At 51.9% G+C, this 22,604-nt stretch overlaps 1 protein-coding gene across 4 annotated transcripts; it reads right to left on the bottom strand.

Annotated features, from left to right (window-relative positions):
* Positions 1 to 3,293: 3,293 nt before the first annotated feature.
* On the bottom strand, positions 3,294 to 19,026 carry SLC12A9 (solute carrier family 12 member 9). Of its 4 annotated transcripts, none has more exons than XM_060281954.1 (14): positions 18,905 to 19,026; positions 16,540 to 16,797; positions 16,303 to 16,437; positions 15,532 to 15,663; positions 14,413 to 14,703; positions 13,298 to 13,405; positions 12,945 to 13,056; positions 10,884 to 11,041; positions 10,567 to 10,649; positions 9,937 to 10,061; positions 8,710 to 8,902; positions 7,816 to 7,990; positions 6,582 to 6,728; positions 3,294 to 5,076 (listed from the first exon to the last, which is right to left on the bottom strand). In XM_060281954.1, the coding sequence occupies exons 2-14, from the start codon at positions 16,763 to 16,765 to the stop codon at positions 4,160 to 4,162; spliced, it is 2,802 nt and encodes a 933-aa protein (XP_060137937.1). In that variant the 5' UTR covers positions 16,766 to 16,797; positions 18,905 to 19,026; the 3' UTR covers positions 3,294 to 4,159. The 4 variants fall into 4 exon arrangements, with proteins under 4 accessions (XP_060137937.1, XP_060137938.1, XP_060137939.1 ...); XM_060281955.1 differs by having other exon boundaries at positions 18,914 to 19,026; XM_060281956.1 differs by having other exon boundaries at positions 18,936 to 19,026.
* Between the last annotated feature and the right edge of the window lie 3,578 nt (positions 19,027 to 22,604).

Here is a 22,604-nt window from a genome sequence, read left to right as displayed (position 1 = left end):
CCGTACGTAGACCAACAGAGAGGAATGGAAACAAAATTTTAAAAAAATCCTTCCAGCAGCACCTTAAAGACCAACTAAGTTTTTATTTTGGTATGAGCTTTCGTGTGTATGCACACTTCTTAAGATCATTCAGAGGGGAATGGATACACTCTATGATGAAGGCGGAGAAGCGGGAAAAGGGGGACGACACAACGAAACATCCGCTTCCGGAAATCTGCTGCCCAACTTCGAAGGCGTGACAGCCATCTTAGGTAAGGCGCTCTTCCGCAGTAATACGGCGGCGTTTTGGCGGGCATCCGGAAGTGAGGTAAGTATAAACTTCCGGCTAACTCCCCCCTAAGGAAAGGGAGCGGTGGAAATGATATTTAAATTTTAATACCACCCTTCCTATAGAAAGGGTTAAAATTCCGAAACCAACACGTAATTGGCCATTGGGGGTAAGCGGTAAGCTGCCATTGGCCCGGTTGCACTTTGCTCGTTGGGTGGGTGCCGCTCCAGGCGTTTGGCATCTCCATGATGAAACGCCCGCTCTTACGTTGCACCCGCGAGATAGGATAAGGGTAGAGGCGCCATTCAAGTGCCAGAAGGCGGGAACCCATTGACTTCCTCGTTCTCTTTAGAGAAGCAACGGAGAAACCCAATATTTCATTATATCCGATACATATCCAAACCACCACAGAAAAGGTGGCAACTAAGAGAGAAGTCCTCATATCTCTAATTCAACTCTTGATTTATTTCATGTGGGAAACACGATTTTAAAAAAATAATAATTCTGCCTTGCAAATCCCTTATCCTTGTACATATTATAAAGATTAGTCCATCTTAATTAAGGGGAAGATGCAGCGTAGATCTAATTGATGGAGTCATTTGCTTACACGTTAAATATAATATTCTCTAGCCTGTTTAATATATTGCATTTTGAAGACACTAGCAGGGGTTGGACTAGATGGCCCTTGGGGTTCCCTTCAAACTCTACGACTCTGTGATAATAGGAATCCTGAAATACTGTTTGAGAAGGGACGGGGTCAGGTTTGATCCAGGTTATTTTTATAATGCAGGTTGGCCTGGAAATGAAAGGGAAAAAAGTAAAAAGGATCAGGGGGTGGAAAACGTTTCTCTGACCACTCTTTCTGCATGTCATGCATGATTTCATAAATTTCTATAATGCCACCTCTTCCTCGCCGTTTCTCTAAACCGAAAAGCCCAAACACTGCAATCTTTCTTCATAAGGGAGCTGCTCCATCCTTTTGATCATTCTGGTGGTCCTTTTCCGAACTTTCCCCAGCCCTACAATATCCTATATAGTATAAGGTGAGCCGACCAGAACTGCACACAGGACTCCAAATGCAGCCACACACCAGATTTCTATACAGTCATACCTCGGTTTAAGTACGCTTCGGTTTGAGTACTTTCAGTTTAAGTACTCCGCGGACCGTTCTGGAACGGATTAATCCACTTTCCATTACTTTCAATGGGAAAGTTCACTTCAGGTTAAGTACGCTTCAGTTTAAGTACTCCACGGACCACCTGGAACGGATTAATCCACTTTCCATTACTTTCAATGGGAAAGTTCGCTTCAGGTTAAGTATGCTTCAGGTTAAGTACAGACTTCCAGAACCAATTGTGTATTTAAACAGAGGTACCACTGTAACGGCACTATGGTATCAGATCAGCAGATTTATTTTCACTCCCTTTCTTCCTAGCAACCCCTAGCATGGAATTTGCATTTTTCACAGCCGCCACACTCTGGGTCGACATGGTGGCGCTGTGGTTAAACCACTGAGCCTAGGGCTTGCTGATCAGAAGGTCAGCGGTTCGAATCCCTGTGACGGGGTGAGCTCCTGTTGCTTGGTCCCAGCTCCTGCCAACCTAGCAGTTCGAAAGCACGTCAAAATGCAAGTAGATAAATAGGAACCGCTACAACGGGAAGGTAAACGGCGTTTCCATGTGCTGCTCTGGTTTGCCAGAAGCGGCTTTGTCATGCTGGCCACATGACCTGGAAGCTATGCGCCGGCTCCCTCGGCCAATAATGCGAGATGAGCGCGCAACCCCAGAGTCGGTCACGACTGGACCTAATGGTCAGGGGTCCCTTTACCTTTACCTTTACCACTGCAACGGCACTATGGTATCAGATCAGCAGATTTATTTTCACTCCCTTTCTTCCTAGCAACCCCTAGCATGGAATTTGCATTTTTCACAGCCGCCACACTCTGGGTCGACATTATCAAACCGTCTGTTGCGACCCCAAAGTCTTGCCCCTGGTCCATTACCCCCAGTTCAGACCCAGTTTGGAGAAGAGGCGTTCCCAAAGACTTCACCCGCCAAAAAAACCCAGACACAACAACATGCCATCTGTTCTTGCACTTTCACTTTTATTGCAGCGGTCACTAAAAAGTAGAAATCACCCCACTTCTCCTCTCCCCCCTCAAGCCCTGTTAGTGTTAGTACCCAAAAGTACATATTTAGCCCCCAAAAGGGGGACCACAAACACCCCCACCCCACCCCAGTGGCTGTCCAGCTAAAGAGGCACAAAAAAATAAAACATTTAAGTCGGCCAGTAAACAATTAGTAGAAGCACCTTTGGGGCAACGAGGGTGTTAGGAAATATTTGGGGAGTCCTGATTTAGGAACAACTAGCTTTAAAAATAGCCTGTTCTCTATGATTAGCTGGGTTAATGGCAGGGACGGGGGAGACGGACTGGGGAATGTAATGAACGAAGCTCGTCTTCCACTCAACACAGTCGAAAGCCTTTCCCAACTTACAGCATCCTCCAGAAGTTTGGGATTACAGCTCCTGGCTGGAGATATGCGCCAAAATATTCGGGGGGGCGCCAGCTTGGGGAAGGTGAGGAATGACTTTTAAAATGGGGGGGGGGCAAACAAAGCAATATGGCAGCTATCAAAGGGAGTGGAATGAAGCGTCCTCAAGGTCTAGATTCATGTGTAAGGAAGAAGTTTCACCTTCGTCCTGAAAGGGACATGGCCTCTAAAACGATGGCACTGGGTTGACCCAGTGTCCTAAAGAGACCCCTTAACACACATAAACACCCACACATTCAAAAGATGCCTTGTGGAAGTCGGAAAGGTGTCAAGTAACTTTTGTGGTCGGGTCTCGGGCCACATTTGCACCGTGCAGTTAAAAATGCTAAAAGACCCCTTTAAACAGTCATGGGATCCCCCAAAGAACTCTGGGAGCTGTAGTTTTTTTTAAGGGTGCTGAGAGTTGTTGATCCCAAATCCCAGAGTTTCCTGGGAAGAGGGACTGATTGTTAAAACTGAAGTGTGTGTGTGTGTGTGTGTGTGATAGGGGTTTTTCCCAACACCTCTAAGCCCCCTTAACAAACCGCAGCTCCCAGGATTCTTTGGGGGAAGCCATACCTGTTTAAAGCGATATCACCACGGTTTAAATGGATGGTGCCAATGTGGCCCTAGAGTCAAGGTAGCATGCGCTGAACAAGTGGACTGGGGGGCCCAATCCACCGCTTCTAATTTCAGGAGTAAGGCTGTAGGGGCGTTGCCTTCAGGCTACAAACTGAAGGAGCAGATCTTAGAGCCTAGCAGCAAAAAGGCCACCCTATTGCTAGCGTCGGGGCACCGCCTTAGTCTTCCCTGAGGAGGTGTCTGTGCGGGAGAAGAATCCATGGCAGGCAGAAGAGCATCGGTGTGCCTGGCAAACCGGTCTGTGCGTCTCATACGAATCCTGATGGAGCAGCTTGCAAAGGACAGCTTGCAAGGGAAATATATGCGTGGAAGAACTGCCCTGTCTAACAGATTCTGATGGTCCAAGGCCTCTGCTACATGTTGCGGCTAAGAAGGCATTCCCAAACCGTGTATGTGTGCGCGCACACACGCGCGCACGCGGAGGGGGGGAGCCCCTCTCCTTAAAAACATCAAAAGAAGCAGCCCCCGCCCAACCTCTCTCTTCGCCCCCTTCAAGCTTGCTGGGCCTTGGCTCACGACTCCCAAAATCCAGGCGGGACTTGCAAGGTCCCCTCTGCCTTTTTCCAAAGGCACCTCTCCAAAACCACCAGGGCAAATTTTCTCACCACTCGCTTCACTCGAGAGACAAGGCACCTTATTTCTTTTGTAAAAAAACAAAACAAAAGCGAAACCACCTAGAATTTCCACCCCTCTGCCCCCGCCAAGCCCCAGGTCCTTCTCAGAGCTCCGTACAAGTGACGGGCGTCAGGCCGTGGATGAGCAGAGTGGGCCCCAGGTCCGTGGTCAGAATCGCCAGCTGCTCCAGGTAGCGCTCGTACTGCGAGGTGTCGGCCGGGGGGCGCGGGAGGTAGAGGAAGCGCACGGCCGTCTGCCCGCCTTGCTTCAAGAGCAGGTCGTTGACAGAGGCCAAATACTCGTCGGTCACCTGGAAGGTGGCGGCGTTCAAGTACGTCTCTCTCGCCGGTTTCTCGGGGCAGCCTCCGGCCTCGGAGGGAGGGTCCGGCCTCTCGGGGTCCCCCCGAGGCCCCGCGCCGTGCTGGGAGTGGCCGTGGAGGGCCACCACCTGGTCCCACGTGACGATCTTGATGGTGGCCTTGATCCTCAGCTTGGTCAAGAGCTCTCTCAGCTTCTCCTCTTTGCTGACCCAGCCCACGTCTCCCGACTCCACGCAGAGGAAGATGCGGAGCCGGGCGGCCTTCCAGGAGCTGACCATGGTGAGGATGCAGGCCATTTGCAGGAGGAAGAGGCTGCAGATGTCCACGTAGGTGGGCGAGTTGGGGCGCAGGAGGTTGAGGGGCCACACGTCGATGTAGCGCCCCTCGAAGCGCCGCTTGGAAGAGGCCGACGAAGACGAGGGCGGCAGGTCCTTCTCCAGCAGGTGGAAGTAGCGCGCCAGGCAGACGTTCTTGTGCATCTTCACCGCGTCGGAGATGATGGCCACGTACTCGGAGGGTCTCAAGGCTCGCTGGCTCTCCGCCTCCCTCACCGGCGGGAAGTGGGCCTGGAGGGCCGGCAGGTCCACGCCGAACTCGTCGTTCTCCCGCGCTTGGCTGAAGGCCGGGTCTTGAAGGAAGTAGTCCTCCGGGACGCAGTCGTCGTAGAAGCCGAGGACCAGCGTGTTGGGTTTCATTCCTCCTGGGGAGGAAAAGGCACACACAAGCAACATTGAGGTCAGGTCGGTGGGCTTGGGAGACAGACACCTCGCCAGGTTCAAAGATGGAGGGGGAAAGATAAGCGATTGAAGGATGTCTTTTGGGGGTGGCTCTAAGTACTGGCATTCAGAAGCGTCGCTGCCTCTGACTGTGGAGGTGGAGGAGCACAGCCATTGTGACTTACATAGGTCAGTAGTCAACCCGTCCCCAAAAGACATAACACGTAAGGAAAAAGGGATGTGGGGGGAGAAGGAAAAATGCAAGCGTAGGCACCAGTTCCTAGAAGTTGGAAGTTCTTATTAGAACCAGCTGGGATTGAAAGGACTCATGCAGCTTAATGTTTTTTTTAAAAACTATTTTTAATTCTGAATTTTAAATAGTTGTAACCTGCCCTGGGAGTTGCTGGTAATAAATAAAGTATTAACAATAATAATGCTGGTTTGTAGTAAGTAGAGGGGGATTGGGTGCCTTATATGAGAACCTAAGAAGAGCGCGGCTGCTGGATCAGCTCAAAGGGGGCCCTATCCAGCCCACCCTCCTGTTCTCAGGCTGTCCAACCAGATGTCTCTTCTGGGGAGACCGCAAACAGGAGCTGAGCTCAGAAACAACAGCAGCAGCTACTCTTTCCATCTGCCATACCCAACGAAAGAGATCCAGTGGGATGAAGCAGTTAGAGTGTTGGACTGGGACAGGGTGAGGCCAACACAACACCCATAGCTCTTGGGATTGTAAGCCTGTGAGGGCAGGCAATGCCTTGTTTTGATTCACTGCAGGTATGCCTCCTCTGGGAGGCCTTTTTTGGCTGAAGCGTGAGCTACAAATGCTCTAAATCAGATAAATAAATAAAGGAGCGTCTCCACCCCCATCGTTCACTGAGGTCCAGCTCCAAGGGCCTTCTAGCGGTTCCCTCCCTGTGAGAAGCGAGGTTGCAGGGAACCTTGCAGAGGGCCTTCTCGGTGGTGGCGCCCGCCCTCTCGTCAGATGTCAAGGAAATAAACAGCTACAGTGGTACCTCTACTTACGAATAACTCTACTTATGAATGTTTCTACTTACGAATGGAGCTCCGTCCGCCATCTTGGATGTGGTTTAGATAGGATTTTTTCTACTTACGAATTTTTAGATAGGGTTGCTTCTAGTTACGAATTTTTTTCTCCCAATGCATTCCTATGGGATTCGACTTACAATTTTTTTCGACTTACGAATGTACGTTCGGAACGCATTAAATTCGTAAGTAGAGGTACCACTGTACCTGACTTTTAGAAGACATCTGAAGGCAGCCCTGTTTAGGGAAGTTTTTAATGTTTGATGTTTTATTCTAGTTTTAGTGTTCTGTTGAGAGCCGCCCAAAGTGGCTGGGGAAACCCAGCCGGATGGGCGGGATATAAATATTATTATTATTATTTGGTTCTGCAGGTAAGTAGACTAGATGACCAGGTCATCCTGGGGCTTCTCTCTTTCTCTCTCTCTCTGCCCCCTCCCTTCCTCACCCAAGCCGGTGATCCGGAGGAGGTGCTGAGTCCCTTGGCGGACCGAAGGCGAGAGGGTGAGGTCCACGAATGCCTTGATGCTTAGCTTGTCCACCAGGCTCAGCCAGAAGTTGTAGTGGGCTTGGATGGGGTCAGAGGGCATCGTGTCTGCAGAGGGAAAACCACAAAAGGCAGGCCGGAAGTTACCAACAGGAGGTGGGTAGAAGAGGAGAGAACTGAGCCAGTTAGAGGCAACAAGGCAACGGGACCCCCCTACATCCAGGAACGAGAATTAGAAGGGGCCAAAGTGATAGGGGGCCTGCTGGATCAGGCCAATGGCCCCATTTAGCCCAGCACCCTGTTCTCACAGTAGCCAGCCATGTGCCCCCAAAAGGGAACCCCGCAAGCAGGATCTGAACCCAAGAGCTACACCCCAATCTCCTGTGTTTTCCAGCAACTGGCATTCAGAAGAATCGCCTCCTCCAATGGCGGAGGGCAAAGCAGAGTCACTAAGCTAGGAGCCACTAAGCGGCCACAACTGAGCAAAACCCGTAGTAGGACCAGCTACGCTGGAGTTTTTGTCCCCCTACACTAAAACTCAGGTCTAAGGCACATGAAGCCATCATAAGGAAGAGGGAAGTGCCTCTAGAATCATAGAGTTGGAAGAGACCACAAGGGACATCCAGTCCAACCCCCTGCCAAGCAGGAAACACCATCAAAACATTCTTGACATATGGCTGTCAAGCCTCTGCTTAAAGATCTCCAAAGAAGGAGACTCCACCACACTCCTTGGCAGCAAATTCCACTGCCGAACAGCTCTTACTGTCAGGAAGTTCTTCCTAATGTTTAGGTGGAATCTTCTTTCTTGTAGTTTGAATCCATTGCTCCGTGTCCGCTTCTCTGGAGCAGCAGAAAACAACCTTTCTCCCTCCTCTATATGACATCCTTTTATATATTTGAACATGGCTATCATATCACCCCTTACATGGCTATCATATCACCCCTTACCCTTTACCCCTCTGAGCATGTGCTGATGGCTGCTTCAACAACACTCGGTGCTTGAACTATTACTAGGCAGGCCCTCGTTTTAGAAGCCAGTGTCTGGGTCTCCTGGCTAGAACAAGCAAGACAGAACCGCAGCACTGCAGGAACGGCATGAGCCAGCGTAGGACCAGCCTTTCCTTGCCATCGGTTTGGGAAGCGGTCCGGACGTCTGCCCCCTGCCCTCCGGTTCCGCCTCGGGTTTCCCTCTTACCAAGGTCCCCGATCTCCACGTGCCCCAGGACAAACAGGCCGCCTTTCTTGAGGTGGTTGATGAACTTCATGAGCTGCGAGCTGCCCCGGGGGTTGGCCACCATAAGGAGGATCTGGGGCCGCCAGAATTTGACGTGGTCTTTCCGGATGTCGAGGAGGAGCAGATACTTCCGGACCTGTTTCGGAGGGGGGTGGGAAAGTGGAAACGTGAGAAGGTGGAGGGGTAGCTGTCCAGTTGGCAGGACAGCTCCCTGATCTCCCAACAGAGCAGTTTAACCACCAATCTGTCTCCCCCAGGGAAGTGGAATAAGGGGGCTCTCCTCACATCCCTCAGCACGCTTAACGAAGCAGAGCTCCCAGAATCCTTTGGGGGAAGCCATGACTGTTCAAAGGGGTATCAAAGAGCGCTTTGTGAGGGGAATAAGGGGGGTCTCCTCAGAAATCTCAGCACTCTGAACAAGCCACAGCTCCCAGAATCCTTTGGGGGAAGCCATGATTCTTCAGAGGAGCACCATAGTGGGGAATAGGGGATCTCTGAACAAGCCCCCCACACCCCAATGTTCTCCTCACAACAACCATGAGAAGTGGGCTAGGCTGAGTGATTGGCTTCCCAGGTCACGCCAGTGAGCTTCACGGTCGAGTGGGGGGATTTGAACCCTGGTCTCTCCCAGATCCTGGTCTGAAACTCTAACCACTATGCAACACCACCACCGGCTCCACATACGGAGCAAAATCTCTGCAACAATTATGGGCTAGACGGCAGCAGGGCTCCCTGCTTTGCTGTGAGAAACCTATTATTTACATGTGCCGGGAGTTTAGACTGTCCCCCGAGGATTTCTGAGAAGGCCTGGGGCTCCCCTCCAGGGACACACACATGCAGGTGTAAGGAGGTTACCTGGTGGAAGATGAGGGCCTGGCTGATGTAGCCCCAGGAGGAAGCTGCAGAGCGCAGGTGGATGAAGCCCAGGAGCAACACCATGAGCCCCAGGCTGCCAGAGGCGCCAGCTGGACTGATCAGGAACATCATCACGAGGCAGGAGACAATGCCCAGGAAGCAGGTGTGCCACGAAAACACCTGGAAGGTGGGGCTGAGGGAGGGGGAAAGAAAAAAGCGGGGAGGCAGGCAGGGGGTGCACTCAGTACAGAGTCTGACACCAAGGATGGGGACCCTCAAATGTGGCCCCCCACATCTCCCCATCTGGCCCTCAGGACTCTCCTCAGTGATATCCTCTTTACCCTAGCCACGCCCCTCCCTCGGGCCACACCCTCTCTGCCCTGGCCACACCCCTCCCTTAACCACACCTCTCTCCACCCAGGCCACTCCTCTCCCTCAACCACACCCTCTCTGCCCTGGCCACTCCTCTCCCTCAACCACACCCCTTTCAGTACAGGCCACACCCCTTTCTCAGTCACTCCCCTTTCTCAGCCACACCCCTCTCCACCCAGGCCACACCCCTCTCCATCTAGGCCACTCCTCTTCCTCAGCCACACCCTCTCTGCCCTGGCCACACCCCTCCCTTAGCCACACCTCTCTCCACCCAGGCCACTCCTCTCCCTCAACCACACCCCTTTCAGTACAGGCCACACCCCTTTCTCAGTCACTCCCCTTTCTCGGCCACACCTTCCATAGCTGCCAAGTTATCCCTTTTTTAAAGGGATTTTCCCTTATGATGAGTAGGCTTCCTTGCGAGAAAAGGGAAAACTTGGCAGCTATGACACCTTCTCCACCCAGGCCATACCCCTCTCCACCTAGGCCATTCCTCTTCCTCAGCCACACCCTCTCTGCCCTGGCCACACCCCTCCCTTAGCCACACCCCTCTCCACCCAGGCCACTCCTCTCCCTCAACCACACCCCTTTCAGTACAGGCCACACCCCTTTCTCAGCCACTCCCCTTTCCCAGCCACACCTTCTCCACCTAGGCCACACCCCTCTCCACCTAGGCCACTCCTCTTCCTCAGCCACACCCTCTTTGCCCAGGCCACACCCCTTGCTTGCCTGAACAGGGGGCAGTGTGCAAGCGTGTCTATTATAAAGGTTAAAATGCACACCCATTGCTGGCTCGCCCCTGCCCTCTCCCCAAAGTGGCCTGGCTCCACCCCCCTGCTGGGACACCACACCCACCGGAAATTCGGCGCGGAGGCCCACTCCAGCGCCAAGCAGGCCAGGTCCACGGCGGCATAGGCCACGAGGTAGAAGACGGTGACGATGCTGGCGATGGTGTTGAGCTTCCCGACAAAGAGGACCAGCTGCGGAGGGACACCCAGCGGAAAAAAAGAGTCAGGCCAGCAAAGGAAGCGAGGGGACTCCAGCTATGGGGCAGGGAAACCCTGTCCTGGCTCAGCGGCCCAACGGACGGCGCTGGCCGCAGAAAGCTATTATTATTATTATTATTATTATCCAGTTGCTTTGGACTACAACTCCCAACAGCAGCTGATGGGAGTTGTAGTCCACAGCACCTGGAGGGCTCCAGGCGAGTTTATATATTTTAAATCCCCTGCTCAAAGGCTCCCCGCCACCTCACTCTATAACTGAAGAGCTGCAGATTCCTGCATTGCAGGGGGGCTGGACTGGATGACCCTTGGGGTCCCTCCCAGCTCTACAGTTCTAGGATTCTCTGAAATTGCAGCTAGGATCGCCGCTGCCCTTCAGCACCTGTGCCCTTCCTGTTTTCTCATTTCCCGCTGTTGGCCGGGAGAGAGCAGCTCTGGGGTTACAGGGTGGAAGGGGAAAGAGGAGAAGAGGAGGACGTACTTGCACAAGCGCCCAGGTGTAGAGGACGGCCACCCAGGGGTTGCCCCCTTTGGAAACAATCTTTGCCGGAGCCAGGACGATTCCTGTCGTGAAAAGGCAACAATGGGATCTCCGGAGAGGGAAGGCCGGCTTGGGGAGACAAGGCGGCGAACGCCTGTGGGTCTTCTCCAGGTGTTCCCAGACTCCCAACCCCCCTCAGCCACCATGGCCAACGGGGAAGGGATGTCACTGGGAGTTGTAGCACAGCGGCACCCGGAGAGCTTTGGGGTCCCCCTACACTCATGTAAAGGGTTTTTTTCTGGAGGGGAAGGGCTCACCAAACAGGTCGTCCTTTGCCAGGGCGTGGAGGATCCGCGACGCACCGATGAGGTTGCTCATCGATGCCGAGAGCGACGCAGAGTAGATGCCGATCAACACAAAGGGGGGCCATACATTGATAGCCCGGAAGAAGCCGTAGTCCCCCTTCAGCAGAGCCCTGCGGGGTAGTCCAACACGTAAGAACACAAGAGCAGAGCTGACGCCGTTACAAGTGCCACACAAGGCCCAGTCTGCATTTGTAAGAAATCAAACTTTCACCTAGTCTTTGGAACTCCCTGCCAATTGACACCAGGCAAGGTATTCTTTTTTTTTTTTTTGGTGCCTGCTAAAAACATTGATGTCTGTTTCCATCTGGTGTTTAGCTTATCGTTGATTGTATGTATGTATGTATGTATGTATGTATGTATGTATATGTTTGTTTTAAACTGATTATTTATTAATAATTATTATTTATTAAATTTGTATAGCACCCTTCACCTGAAGATCACAGTGCAGTTCACAACATAAAAATAGAAAATGAGAATGCAAAATTCACAATAAATCACAAACAAAACGATATCCCACTCTTAAAAGGTCACAGAATATTAAATCAACCCAAGGCCTGGCTGAAGGGGATCATTTTTGCCTCCTGGCACCTAAAGATATATAACGAAGCTGTCAGCTGAACCTCCCCGGGGAGATCATTCCACAAACTGGGAGCCACCACAGAAAAGGCCCCTTCTTTTATTGCCACCCCCAGACCTCTCATGGGGGAGGTACACAAAGGATGTCCTCAGAAGATGAGGAGTCAGTTTATATGGGGAGAGGCGATCCTTGAGGTATTGCGGCCCTGAGCCATTTAAGGCTTTATAGGTAAAAACCAGCACTTTGAAACCTAATTGGCCGGCAGTGCAGTCAGGCCAGGAATTTCCTCCTATATATATAGAAATGCAGGGTGTCGTCACGCATTGAAGTTGACACGAGGTCATGCCAACTGCAGTGCAGGGAAGCTCAGGCAGGCGAGCTGTTTAATGAGGAGGGAGGGGAGGCCTTCACACAGCCGCTTAGCAAAGCGCTCTTTGAAGCCCCTCCCACTCCTGAAAAAGGGGTGGGGCTTGGGGAAGGGAGGGAGGGGCTTGGGGTGAGCTGTGTGGGAGATAGGGGAGGGGGTCAGTGAGGTGTAAAGGGAGGGGGGATTTGTCATTTGCTGTGGAAGGGTAAAGGGGTATTAGACTTCATTTCATAAAGTCCATATGCCGCTTGATCGTTGAAACCCTGGAGAAGAGAAGGTTAAGGGGTGATATGATAGCCATGTTCAAATACAGTGGTACCTCGGTTTATGAACACAATTGGTTCCGGAAGTCTGTTCATAAACTGAAGCGTTCATAAACTGAAGCAAACTTTCCCATTGAAAGTAATGGAAAGTGAATTAATCTGTAACAGACGGTCCGCGGGGTAAGCGTTCATAAACTGAAGCAAACTTTCCCATTGAAAGTAATGGAAAGTGGATTAATCCGTTCCAGACGGGTCCGCGGAGTACTTAAACTGAAGCGTTCATAAACTGAAGCATGGGTGTAATTGGTTCCGGAAGTCTGTTCATAAACTGAAGTGTTCATAAACTGAAGCAAACTTTCCCATTGAAAGTAATGGAAAATGAATTAATCCGTTCCAGATGGGTCCGCAGTGTTCATAAACCGAAAATTCATAAACCGAGGTGTTCATAAACCGAGGTTCCACTGTATATAAAAGGATGTCATATAGAAGAGGGTGAAAGGTTGTTTTCTGCTGCTCCAGAGAAGCGGACACGAAGCAATGGATTCAAACTACAAGAAACAAGATTCCACCTAAACATTAGGAATAACTTCCTAACAGTGAGAGCTGTTCAGCAGTGGAATTTGCTGCCAAGGAGTGTGGTAGAGTCTCCTTCTTTGGAGGTCTTTAAGCGGAGGCTTGACAGCCATCTGTCAGGAATGCTTTGATGGTGTTTCCTGCTTGGCAGGGGGTTGGACTGGATGGCCCTTGTGGTCTCTTATGATTCTATGAACCCATCGAAGCCGTTTTACAAATAAACTACCACCCACCTCTCGCAGGTGAAGCTGGTCATGAAGAAGAGGAGGAAATAGATGACAAAAGTGTAGACCACTGCAATGATGGTCCCTTTCGGGATCGAGCTGCTGGCGTTTTTGAGTTCCCCTATTTTAAAAAGAGAGAGGTGAGAACAGCTGCTGCTTTAACACAAGTTGGGATTTTGGTATACATTGGTATACATTGGAAATTAACAAAACTATGTTTTTTAAAAAAGACTCTCCCTGCAAAAGGGGCGCAGGATCCCAAGCGCCCCCCGCACTCCGGCCACGAGAAAGGAGTGTATGCGTCCCCGAAACCCACCTCCCGCTGCCCCCCCTTGCCCCGGCCCACCCTCCGAAAACCTCACCTGACATGTTGGACCCGGCCATGATGCCCGTGCAGCCGTTGAACATGACAGCGAAGACGGTGGCGAACGACATGATGTTGTTGGTGGTGTAATCGCGAGAGTACATGGCTGCAGAGGGAGAGAAGCATGTTCGTAGGACACACACACACACACACAGAAAACGTATGCACCTGCACGACGGCTTCAATCAGCAAGATTGGCACTTCCACCTGTGCCACACAATGCCCTCAGCGCATCTGCAAGAACCTGGGCGTTTAGTGTGGTGGCACCGACACTTTGGAACTCCCTGCCCCTTGATATCAGGCTGGCACCTTTGATGCATTCCTTTCCTACCTGCCTGCAGACTGTCTCACCAGAGTGGTGCATGCTCTGGTTGTCTCCCACTTGGACTACTGCAATGCGCTCTATGTGGGACGACCTTTGAAGGTGACCCGGAAACTACAACTAATCCAGAATGCGGCAGCTAGACTGGTGACTGGGAGCGGCCGCCGAGACCACATAACACCGGTCCTGAAATACCTACATTGGCTCCCAGTACGTTTCTGAGCACAATTCAAAGTGTTGGTGCTGACCTTGAAAGCCGGGGCCTAAATGGCCTCAAAGGCCCAGTAGACCTGAAAGAGCGTCTCCACCCCCATCGTTCAGCCCGGACCCTGAGGTCCAGCTCCAAGGGCCTTCTGGCGGTTCCCTTGCTGCGAGAAGCCAAGTTGCAGGGAACCAGGCAGAGGGCCTTCTCAGTGGTGGCGCCCGCCCTGTGGAACGCCCTCCCATCAGATTTCAAGGAAATAAACAGCTATCTGACTTTTAGAAGACATCTGAAGGCAGCCCTGTTTAGGGAAGTTTTAAATGCCTGATGTTTTATTGTGCTTTTAATACTGTATTCTGTTGGGAGCTGCCCAGAGCGGTTGGGGAAACCCAGCCGGATGGGCAGGGTATAAATCATTAATATTAATATTATCCTTTTGGCATCTGTGGAAGGCATTCTGCCTGCCCAGTGGCTTAGAAAGTTTGCATTTGTTTCCTTTTCGCTTTCAGCTCTCTGTATGTTGGCCCGGCTGGCGAAGTTCTGCTCTGGGCCCCTTCCCTCGGTCGTTCTGCCCACGCCACGGCCTTACCATACATGTTGTCCCTGAGGGTGGAGACGTTGAACCCCGTGAACGAGGCGTTGAAGCTGTGGTTCCCGTCCCGGGAGACCGCGATCTCCCGGGGCGACACGGCGAAGAAGCTGGCGAAGATGGTGATGAGGACAACGTTGACCACCAGGAAGATGAAGAAGGCCGCCCTGGAGTAGATGTGGGACCCCACGAGGCAGACCAGGAGGCAGACCAGGAGGACGACCGAGCCGTAGAGGAAGCTGTACCCGTAGCCCTGCGGGAGAGCCTTTGCCCCGGGAGGGTCGGAGCCGTCTGCAGGCGTTGGGGAAGGGAGGCAGGGAGGTTAGGAATCACAGAATCACCGGACTGTGGAGTCCGAAGGGATCCCCAAGGGTCATCCAGTCCAACCCCCTGCAAGGCAGGAATTGCTGCTGATAATCTCGTCGTTTTCTTCTTTTGTAAACTGCTTTGAGGGTGTTTCTTTCCCCCACCAATCAAGCAGAAATATAAATTGCATGGGGTAAATCCCGCTTGGACTACTGCAATGCGCTCTACGTGGGGCTACCTTTGAAGGTGACCCGGAAACTACAACTAATCCAGAATGCGGCAGCTAGACTGGTGACTGGGAGCGGCCGCCGAGATCACATAACACTGGTCTTGAAAGATCTACATTGGCTCCTTATACGTTTCCGAGCACAATTCAAAGTGTTGGTGCTGACCTTGAAAGCCCTAAATGGCCTCGGTCCAGTATACCTGAGGGAGCATCTCCACCTCCATCATTCTGCCCAGACACTGAGGTCCAGCATCGAGGGCCTTCTGGCGGTTCCCTCGTTGCGAGAAGCCAAGTTGCAGGGAACTAGGCAGAGGGCCTTCTCGGTGGTGGCACCCGCCCTGTGGAACGCCCTCCCATCAGATGTCAAAGAGAAAAACAGCTACCAGATTTTTAGAAGACATCTGAAGGCAGCCCTGTTCAGGGAGGCTTTCAATGTTTAATCAATTATTTCATTTCATTTTTCTGTTGGAAGCCGCCCAGAGTGGCTTTGGAAACCCAGCCAGATGGGCAGGGTATAAATAATAAATTATTATTATTATTATTGTTATTATTATTATTAAACACCCCTCCCTCGCCTTGACACCCACCTGCTCCGAAGTCATCCAGAATGGCTTCCACCAGCCCAAGGACATAGACGCCACAAGCACAGACATTAGCCAGGTAGAACATGAGCCCGATGCTGCCGCCAAATTCGGGGCCCAGAGTCCGACTGATCATGACTGAAAGCGGCCAGGGAGGGGGGGGGTTGTCCGTTAAGGCAAAGTTTCAAAAAAGGAAAAGTTGAGAAACCGCCACCCTTCCAAACTCATGGAGGTTGAGCATAGCTGTGGAGCCTCCATGTCCGGTAGAAGTCTACCTCCAATTACCAGGCAGCATGGAGCAAGAACTAGTGAGGGCCGACTCCATTCCGCCACAATTCAAGGGTCTCTTTCTGGGATGGTCAAAGTTGGAGGTTCGGGTGGGTGGGGGAGGCAGAGCCTAAAGCAGGCATAGGCAAACTCTGCCCTCCAGATGTTTTGGGACTACAACTCCCATCATCCCTAGCTAACAGGACCAGTGGTCAGGGATGATGGGAACTGTAGTCCCAAAAACATCAGGAGGGCAGAGTTTGCCTATGCTTGGCATAGAGACATCCTGGCCGCTAGCCACCAACAGCCCCTCTCCTCCTCCATGAATTCGCCCAATCCTCTTTTAAAGCTATCCAGGTTGGTGGCCATTGCTGCCTCCTGTGGCAGGGAGTTCCACAGTATAACTGTGTGCCGCGTTAACAGATGAAATGTTTGCTTTCTCCCCCCCCTCCCCCCTCCCCCCATCCAAGATCAACCAAAGTGCGTCGAATTCCCCCCAAAAAAGGATACAGTAAGCCCCGCCTGCCTGGACCGCCCCGTTGGTGGAGATGGCGCAGACAGACAGGACGGTCAAAGAAATGATGAGATAGGCCACCACCAACATTAGGAGAGACTGCAGGAAACCCGCGTGGCCGATGACAAACCCTACATGGAGACACAGATCAAGGTTAGGTTTGTTTTTTTAAAAAGGGGGGTGCAGAGAAGGACAGCTGCCTTGGCGCCTCCCGAACCCAGAGCCCGACTCACCCACGCGCATGAAGACCACGATGCTGAACATCGAGAGCACTGTGGGGACGATGACCCCAAAGAACGTCGACAGCTGGCGGGCTGGGTCATGGTGGGAGCTCCCCGAGGCCGACCCCGCCACCCCCACCACCAGGGGGGCCTCTTCCTGGCCGCCCCCCGGCATCTCACCCTCGCTCGACACACGGAAGAGCCGGTAACTGAGCAGGGGGGAACTCTCTGTAGACATGGCCTGGGGAGGCTGCAAGCTCCCCGGTTTATCTAGAGGGGCAGAAAGCAGGAAGGATTGGGGGGGGGGAGAGAGAGAGAGATGTTAGCTGCATGACAGTGGTACCTTGGTTCCCAGAAGTGACTGTTCCGGTTTTCGGACGTTTTTCAGAAGCCGAATGTCCGATTCAGCTGTCGATAGAGCTTTTGTTTTCGCTATTATTTTGCATTTTTGTTTTTGAGGCTTTCCCGGTTAATTTGTTTTTGCAACTGTGTGGAAACCCAGTTCAGTTACTGATTGATTGATTGATTGATTGATTGTGCGAGACTGCGGAAATGGATAAAAGCCCCCCCCCCCAATCCGAACAACGACTATCATCAGTGCAGGGAAGGAAAAATAATAATTTTAATTTCTATCATCTACAATACTGCCTTGTTTATTTCATAGTACAGTACACTGATTATTGCTTTCATTTCACGGATCTACGGTCTCATGAGAAAGTAAAATTAATGTTCCACTGCTGTTTTAAGGGTTGTTTTCAAAAGTCTGGAACGGATTCATCGGTACAGCATGAGACTCTTAATCTCAGGCTCACATGGGTTCAAGTTCCGGGTTGGGCAAAAGTTTCCTACATTGCAGGGGGGTTGGACCAGGTGACCCTAACTCAACAATTCTAAGATTCTGTGGATCCGAGGCCAAGAGCTATCTGCTCCTCCGCGAATTTGCCAAACCCCATTTTAAAGCCATGCAGGTCAGTGGACCCTGCTGCTTCCGTCCTGCGGGAACGAGTTCCATAGGTTAACTCTGCATGCCAAGCAGGAGCTCTGCTCCTGAACTACACAGGCCCGTTCCTCAAGGAAAGGTGGGTGGGTGGGGGTAGGGTCTTTGGGGGGCAGAGAAGAACCAGGGCTGCTGGGCCCCACAACCCACTGGCATGGAAGCAAGCTCTCTTCGGGGATCCTCTTTGTGACCATTCAGCGGTGAGCACAGAATCATAACTTTGCTGTTGAGCTGGAAGGGGTCCCCAAAGGTCATCCAGCCCAACCCCCCTGCAATGCGGGAATCGCAGCGGAAGAACCCTAACCCTCCGAGGAGGGGGAGTCCACCACCTTCCGAATAAGGAATTTGGTGCATGCTCAGAGGAGCCCGTGTGTCTATTGTTGCACAACCAGGACAAAAATAAGTTATTATTTGTTCAATCGATATACACAGCCCTTTATCCAAAGATCCCAATATTATGTGATGCAGCATAACAATGAAAAGCGTAACACACGGCATAATAATAAAATTATCCTAATAACAGTGGGCTAATTTTTTTTAAGGGGGGTGGGGAAGAGTGGCATTCAACCAACTCCCATTAAAAAAATCCTACGAGGGAGGACAGGAAAACCGGGTAATAATCTGTAACACACACACCCAACAAAAGAGAGATGTGCTAAGAAGCATCCCTGATTCTAGATCAGGATTGATCCCCTCCTAAACTCCCCCCACCGTATTAACCGCTTGGGATTCTCGGGGGGGGGGGGGAGAGATTTGGGAAGGGCACCATGAGAGCAGAGATTTTCCCATCAAGCCAAGGGGCGCAGCTGCGGGGCCCCTTATCAGCCCAAGGGGCGGAACGATGATGCTGAGACGGGGACCCGATCCTCACAGGGACCCAGGAGTCCGAGCCAGCCTCAGCTCCCTCCCAGTCCTTCACCTTCCCGCCCCGCCCCCTCTCCAGAAGAACCCAGGCGTCCTGCTCCATCCCCCGGGGGTGGGTGGAGCCCCTGCCTCCTTGCAACCCCCCCCCCGCCGCCCCGGAGGGACCCAGGCGTCCTGGGCCCCCGCCGCGCACCGACCTGGCCGCGTCCTTTGCAGCAGCCCCGGGAGGCGTCATGGAGCTTCAGCCGGGCCGGCTCCAGCGCCGGGCGGGTCACGGGCTCTTCATGTGACCGGCCCGGCCCGGCTTCCTCCTCCTCCTCCTCCGGCTGCCGGGATGCGATTGCATCCGCCGCCGCCGCGGCCGTGAGCTCAGATCCTGCCCGGGAGGAGCCTCGGCTGGCCGGCGAGGAAAAGGAGGAGGAGGAGGAGGAAGGCGGAGGCAGCTGCAACCCAACCCCCCAACCCCCCCCCCCCAAAAGAAAAAAGGACAGGCAGGCTTGACACGCGTCGACCCACCACACGGACCCGCGTCACCGACCGTTCTCACGTTACGCGTGTGCGTGGGAGGCCGAGGGGCGCCGCGCCTCTTGCCTCCCCGGGACAAAGAAAAGGGCTTCCCTTCCTCGGCTGCCCAGTGTATGCACAGCAACCGGTTTTGTTTTTGTTTTTTTGCAAGGGCAGACACGTGTTTTTGGGGTTGGGTGGGGACGGGCGAGTTGGGTGGCTGGAAAAAGCCGGCCCTGCGGCTGGTTCTCTGCCTGCCCAGGGCGTGTGTGTTTGCGTGTTTTCGCCTTCTTCCTAACATTTGTCATCCTGGACTTGAGCCTTTGGCAACAGATATTTCTTTTAAGAGTGTTTTAATTAAATTTTGTCCATTCTAACCCAAATACGCAAAACAGAAATTCCCGAGACAAACGCATGAAAACTAGGGCTGTCCTAGGCTGTTGACATGGTTATCTGGATATTTGTGGTAAGATACAGGCAGGTAAGTGGGGAGAGAAATAGATTTATTTTTAAATGGGAGGGGAGGATATTCCTCCAGGGCCCTGCTCCCCCCCCACCTAAAAAAACCCCACAAAAACCTTTCTTGGTTAAAAGGGGCGTCAAGGTCCTGCTCAAGGTTTTCCTTCCCCAAAGGAGCCTTTCACTTCCCTCTCCAAAGTTGCGCCATTTGGCCACATGCTATCGCTTGCAGAGATTACGGTCATCAGTAGGTGTTTCCACATGGAAACTGAAGTGTGATTCACTTGAAGGTTGATAGCCATAAGAAGAAGGGCACGGCTTGGATCCTTAATAACGGGACCCCGAACCACTTAACTCAGCCTCTCCCCCCCCCCAAAAAATCTGGTGCCTTCCAGGTGTTTAGGACTACAATTCCCAGCAGCCTCAGTTTGTTCAAAACACACCTGGAGAGACCCAGGAAGTTTCTTCTGCAGCCATTATGGGAAGGTGTTTTTTCGATGGACTATGAGTCATGAGGGTGGGGAGAAAGAGAATTTGGCAGCGCTTTGTCAATGTTGTTAATACTGCTTTGTTATGAGTGCTGTAACGCTTTGTGGGTTTTATAATAGGACTTTTCTTGTGGTTGTGCTGTTTATTTTTTGAGTTGTTTTGTTCGTCGTGTTTTGTAGAAGGTGGTTGTTTTTAATGATGATTTGTTAATTGTTTTATATAGTTTACGTCGCAATCGTGATTTTCTACTATGTTATCGTTTATTGGACGTAAGCCGCTTTGTGACTTCTCGTGAGTGAAGCATCGGAATATAATAAATGAATGACATGGATTGAATTATACAAACGCTACAGGGTGCAGACCTGCCAGTCAAATCAAAACTGGCAATCAAAAGGAGGGTCAAGGGTGCTGGGATGGTGGCTTTGCCAGAAGTGCTGGACTACAACTCCCATTAGCCCCTAGCCAGCATGGCAAGACAGAGTCTCAAGAAGCAAAGATGTGCTCTCCCAAGCCCACATTCCCATAATGTCCGCACTCCTGTCTCAGCGACGTCTACGCTGGTTTGGTCATGCCCACAGAATAAAAGAGGGCAGGATCCCCCAAGGATACGTTCTACAGGGAGTTGTCTTCAGAGACCAGGCCAGTTGGCAGACCAACTCTGTGTTACAAAGATGGAGGCTGGCAACATCAACCCCGCCGTGTGGGAATCCCTTGGAGAAAATCGCAGGGCCTGGAGTCAGTCAGGTTGTGCATCCACGAGGAGGAATGACCAGTGAGAGGAGCGCGGGGAAAAGAAAGCGGACTAGTACATCTGCAGCAGCACAACCAGACGCCATCATAGAATCATAGAGTTGGAAGAGACCACAAGGGCCATCCAGTCCAACCCCCTGCCAAGCAGGAAACACCATCAAAGCATTCTTGACATATGCCTGTCAAGCCTCTGCTTAAAGACCTCCAAAGAAGGAGACTCCACCACACTCCTTGGCAGCAAATTCCACTGCCGAACAGCTCTTACTGCCAGGAAGTTCTTCCTAATGTTGAGGTGGAATCTTCTTCCTTGTAGTTTGAATCCATTGCTCCATGTCCGCTTCTCTGGAGCAGCAGAAAACAATCTTTCTCCCTCCTCCATATGACACCCTTTCGTATATTTGAACATGGCTATCATATCACCCCTTAACCTTCTCTTCTCCAGGCTAAACATACCCAGCTCCCTAAGCCGTTCCTCATCTTCCCCACCTGTAACAAAACATGCCTCTCCTGCAACTCTCCAATGTTTTGACCTCACCTCCAGACACACTCCTCCATTGTGCACACGACAGAATTTAAAAATGAAAAAGTGCCTTAGCCCCACCCAAAACCACTTAAATTAGCCTCTCCCCTAACCTGGTGCCCTGTTTTTGAACTACAACTCCCATCAGCCCTCGGGCTAGGAGCATCAAACCTGCCAGGCAGATATTATTCAGTGGGGGGTGGGGTTTTTTGCAGGGACACGCAGCAATGTGCGTTTATCCTTCGAGCATGCCACACATTTCCACTGTGGAAACACCCATTGAAAGAGAGTGTGATGGATCCATCGCCCTGTTGCATGGATTCGTTTCCAGCCCTGTCGGCGTCCGTTGCATAGCTGTTCGAGCTCAGCAAGAGACTGTGCGCCTCCTGCAGGCCAGGCCCGCTGCAGCCTTCCACACCCCTTGGCTTGCAAAGTTGCCTTGGCTGAGGTTATCAATCTGGTGCGATAAGACAGGCCCAATTGCTCCAGGGATAAGATACCACGATAACCCAGTGGCCTTGCTAACAGCCCTTCGAGATAACTGCACCGGGCGTCTGACTGCAGAATAATGCGTTCTGCAGGACCTGCAGATGAATGAAAGGGAGAGAACTTAAGAATACAATAAGAGCCAGGCTACTGGATCATGCCAAAAGGGGCCCATCTAGGCCAGCATTCTCTTCTCACAGTGGCTGACCAGCAGGGGTGGACTTGGGTAATCTGTTGTAATAGGGAGCCCTGCGCAAGGGCAAGATTCGGTGCCCCCAAATGGATCTTCTTAATTGTGGGTCTTCTGTTTTATGCCCACTTGGCTCAACACCCCATGGGGAACCACCCGCACCACCCTAAATCAGCAAACAGGGTTCAGGCACAAGATGCCCATTATTGGAAGCTCCCATGCAGGATTTGGGCACGAGAGCTAACTCTCTCCCCTCCTGCAGTTACCAGCAAGTGGTATTCAGAAGCATCTCTGCCTCTAACTGTGCAGGCAGAGCTTGGCCATCATGGCAAGTGGCCGTTGCTAGTCCTCTCCTCCAGAAATTTGCCCAATCCTCTTTTAAAGCCATCTAGGTTGGTGGCCCTCCCTGCCTCCTGCAGGCGGGAGTTCCACAGTTTAACTCTGTGCCATGTGAAGGACTTTATCTATCCTGAATCTCTCAACATTCAGCTGCATTAGATTCCCACAAGTTCCAGTGTTACGAGCGAGGGAGGAAGCCGTTTTCTCTGCATCTGCTTTCTCAGGGCCAGGCATAATTTTATTGCCTCTCACTTGCCTTTTCTCCAACCTAAAAACACCCAAATGCTGTACTTTTCTTTCTAAGGGAGTTGCTCCAGCACCTTGTTTTGGTTGCCATAATAACATAAGTGCCTTCTGGATCAGGCCAGTGGCCCTTCTAGTCCAGCATCCTGTTCTCAGAGTGACTCATTTCTGAACCTGACTATAGCTTGGTGCCATCCTGGGCCCATTTGCATGCAAACCCAGTTTCATCGCTGGAG

Source organism: Zootoca vivipara, chromosome 13 (genome assembly GCF_963506605.1).
Source record: "Zootoca vivipara chromosome 13, rZooViv1.1, whole genome shotgun sequence".
NCBI lineage: Eukaryota > Metazoa > Chordata > Lepidosauria > Squamata > Lacertidae > Zootoca > Zootoca vivipara.
The sequence above is the reverse complement of the archived record's forward strand: the minus strand, read 5'-3'. Positions and strand labels throughout refer to the sequence as shown.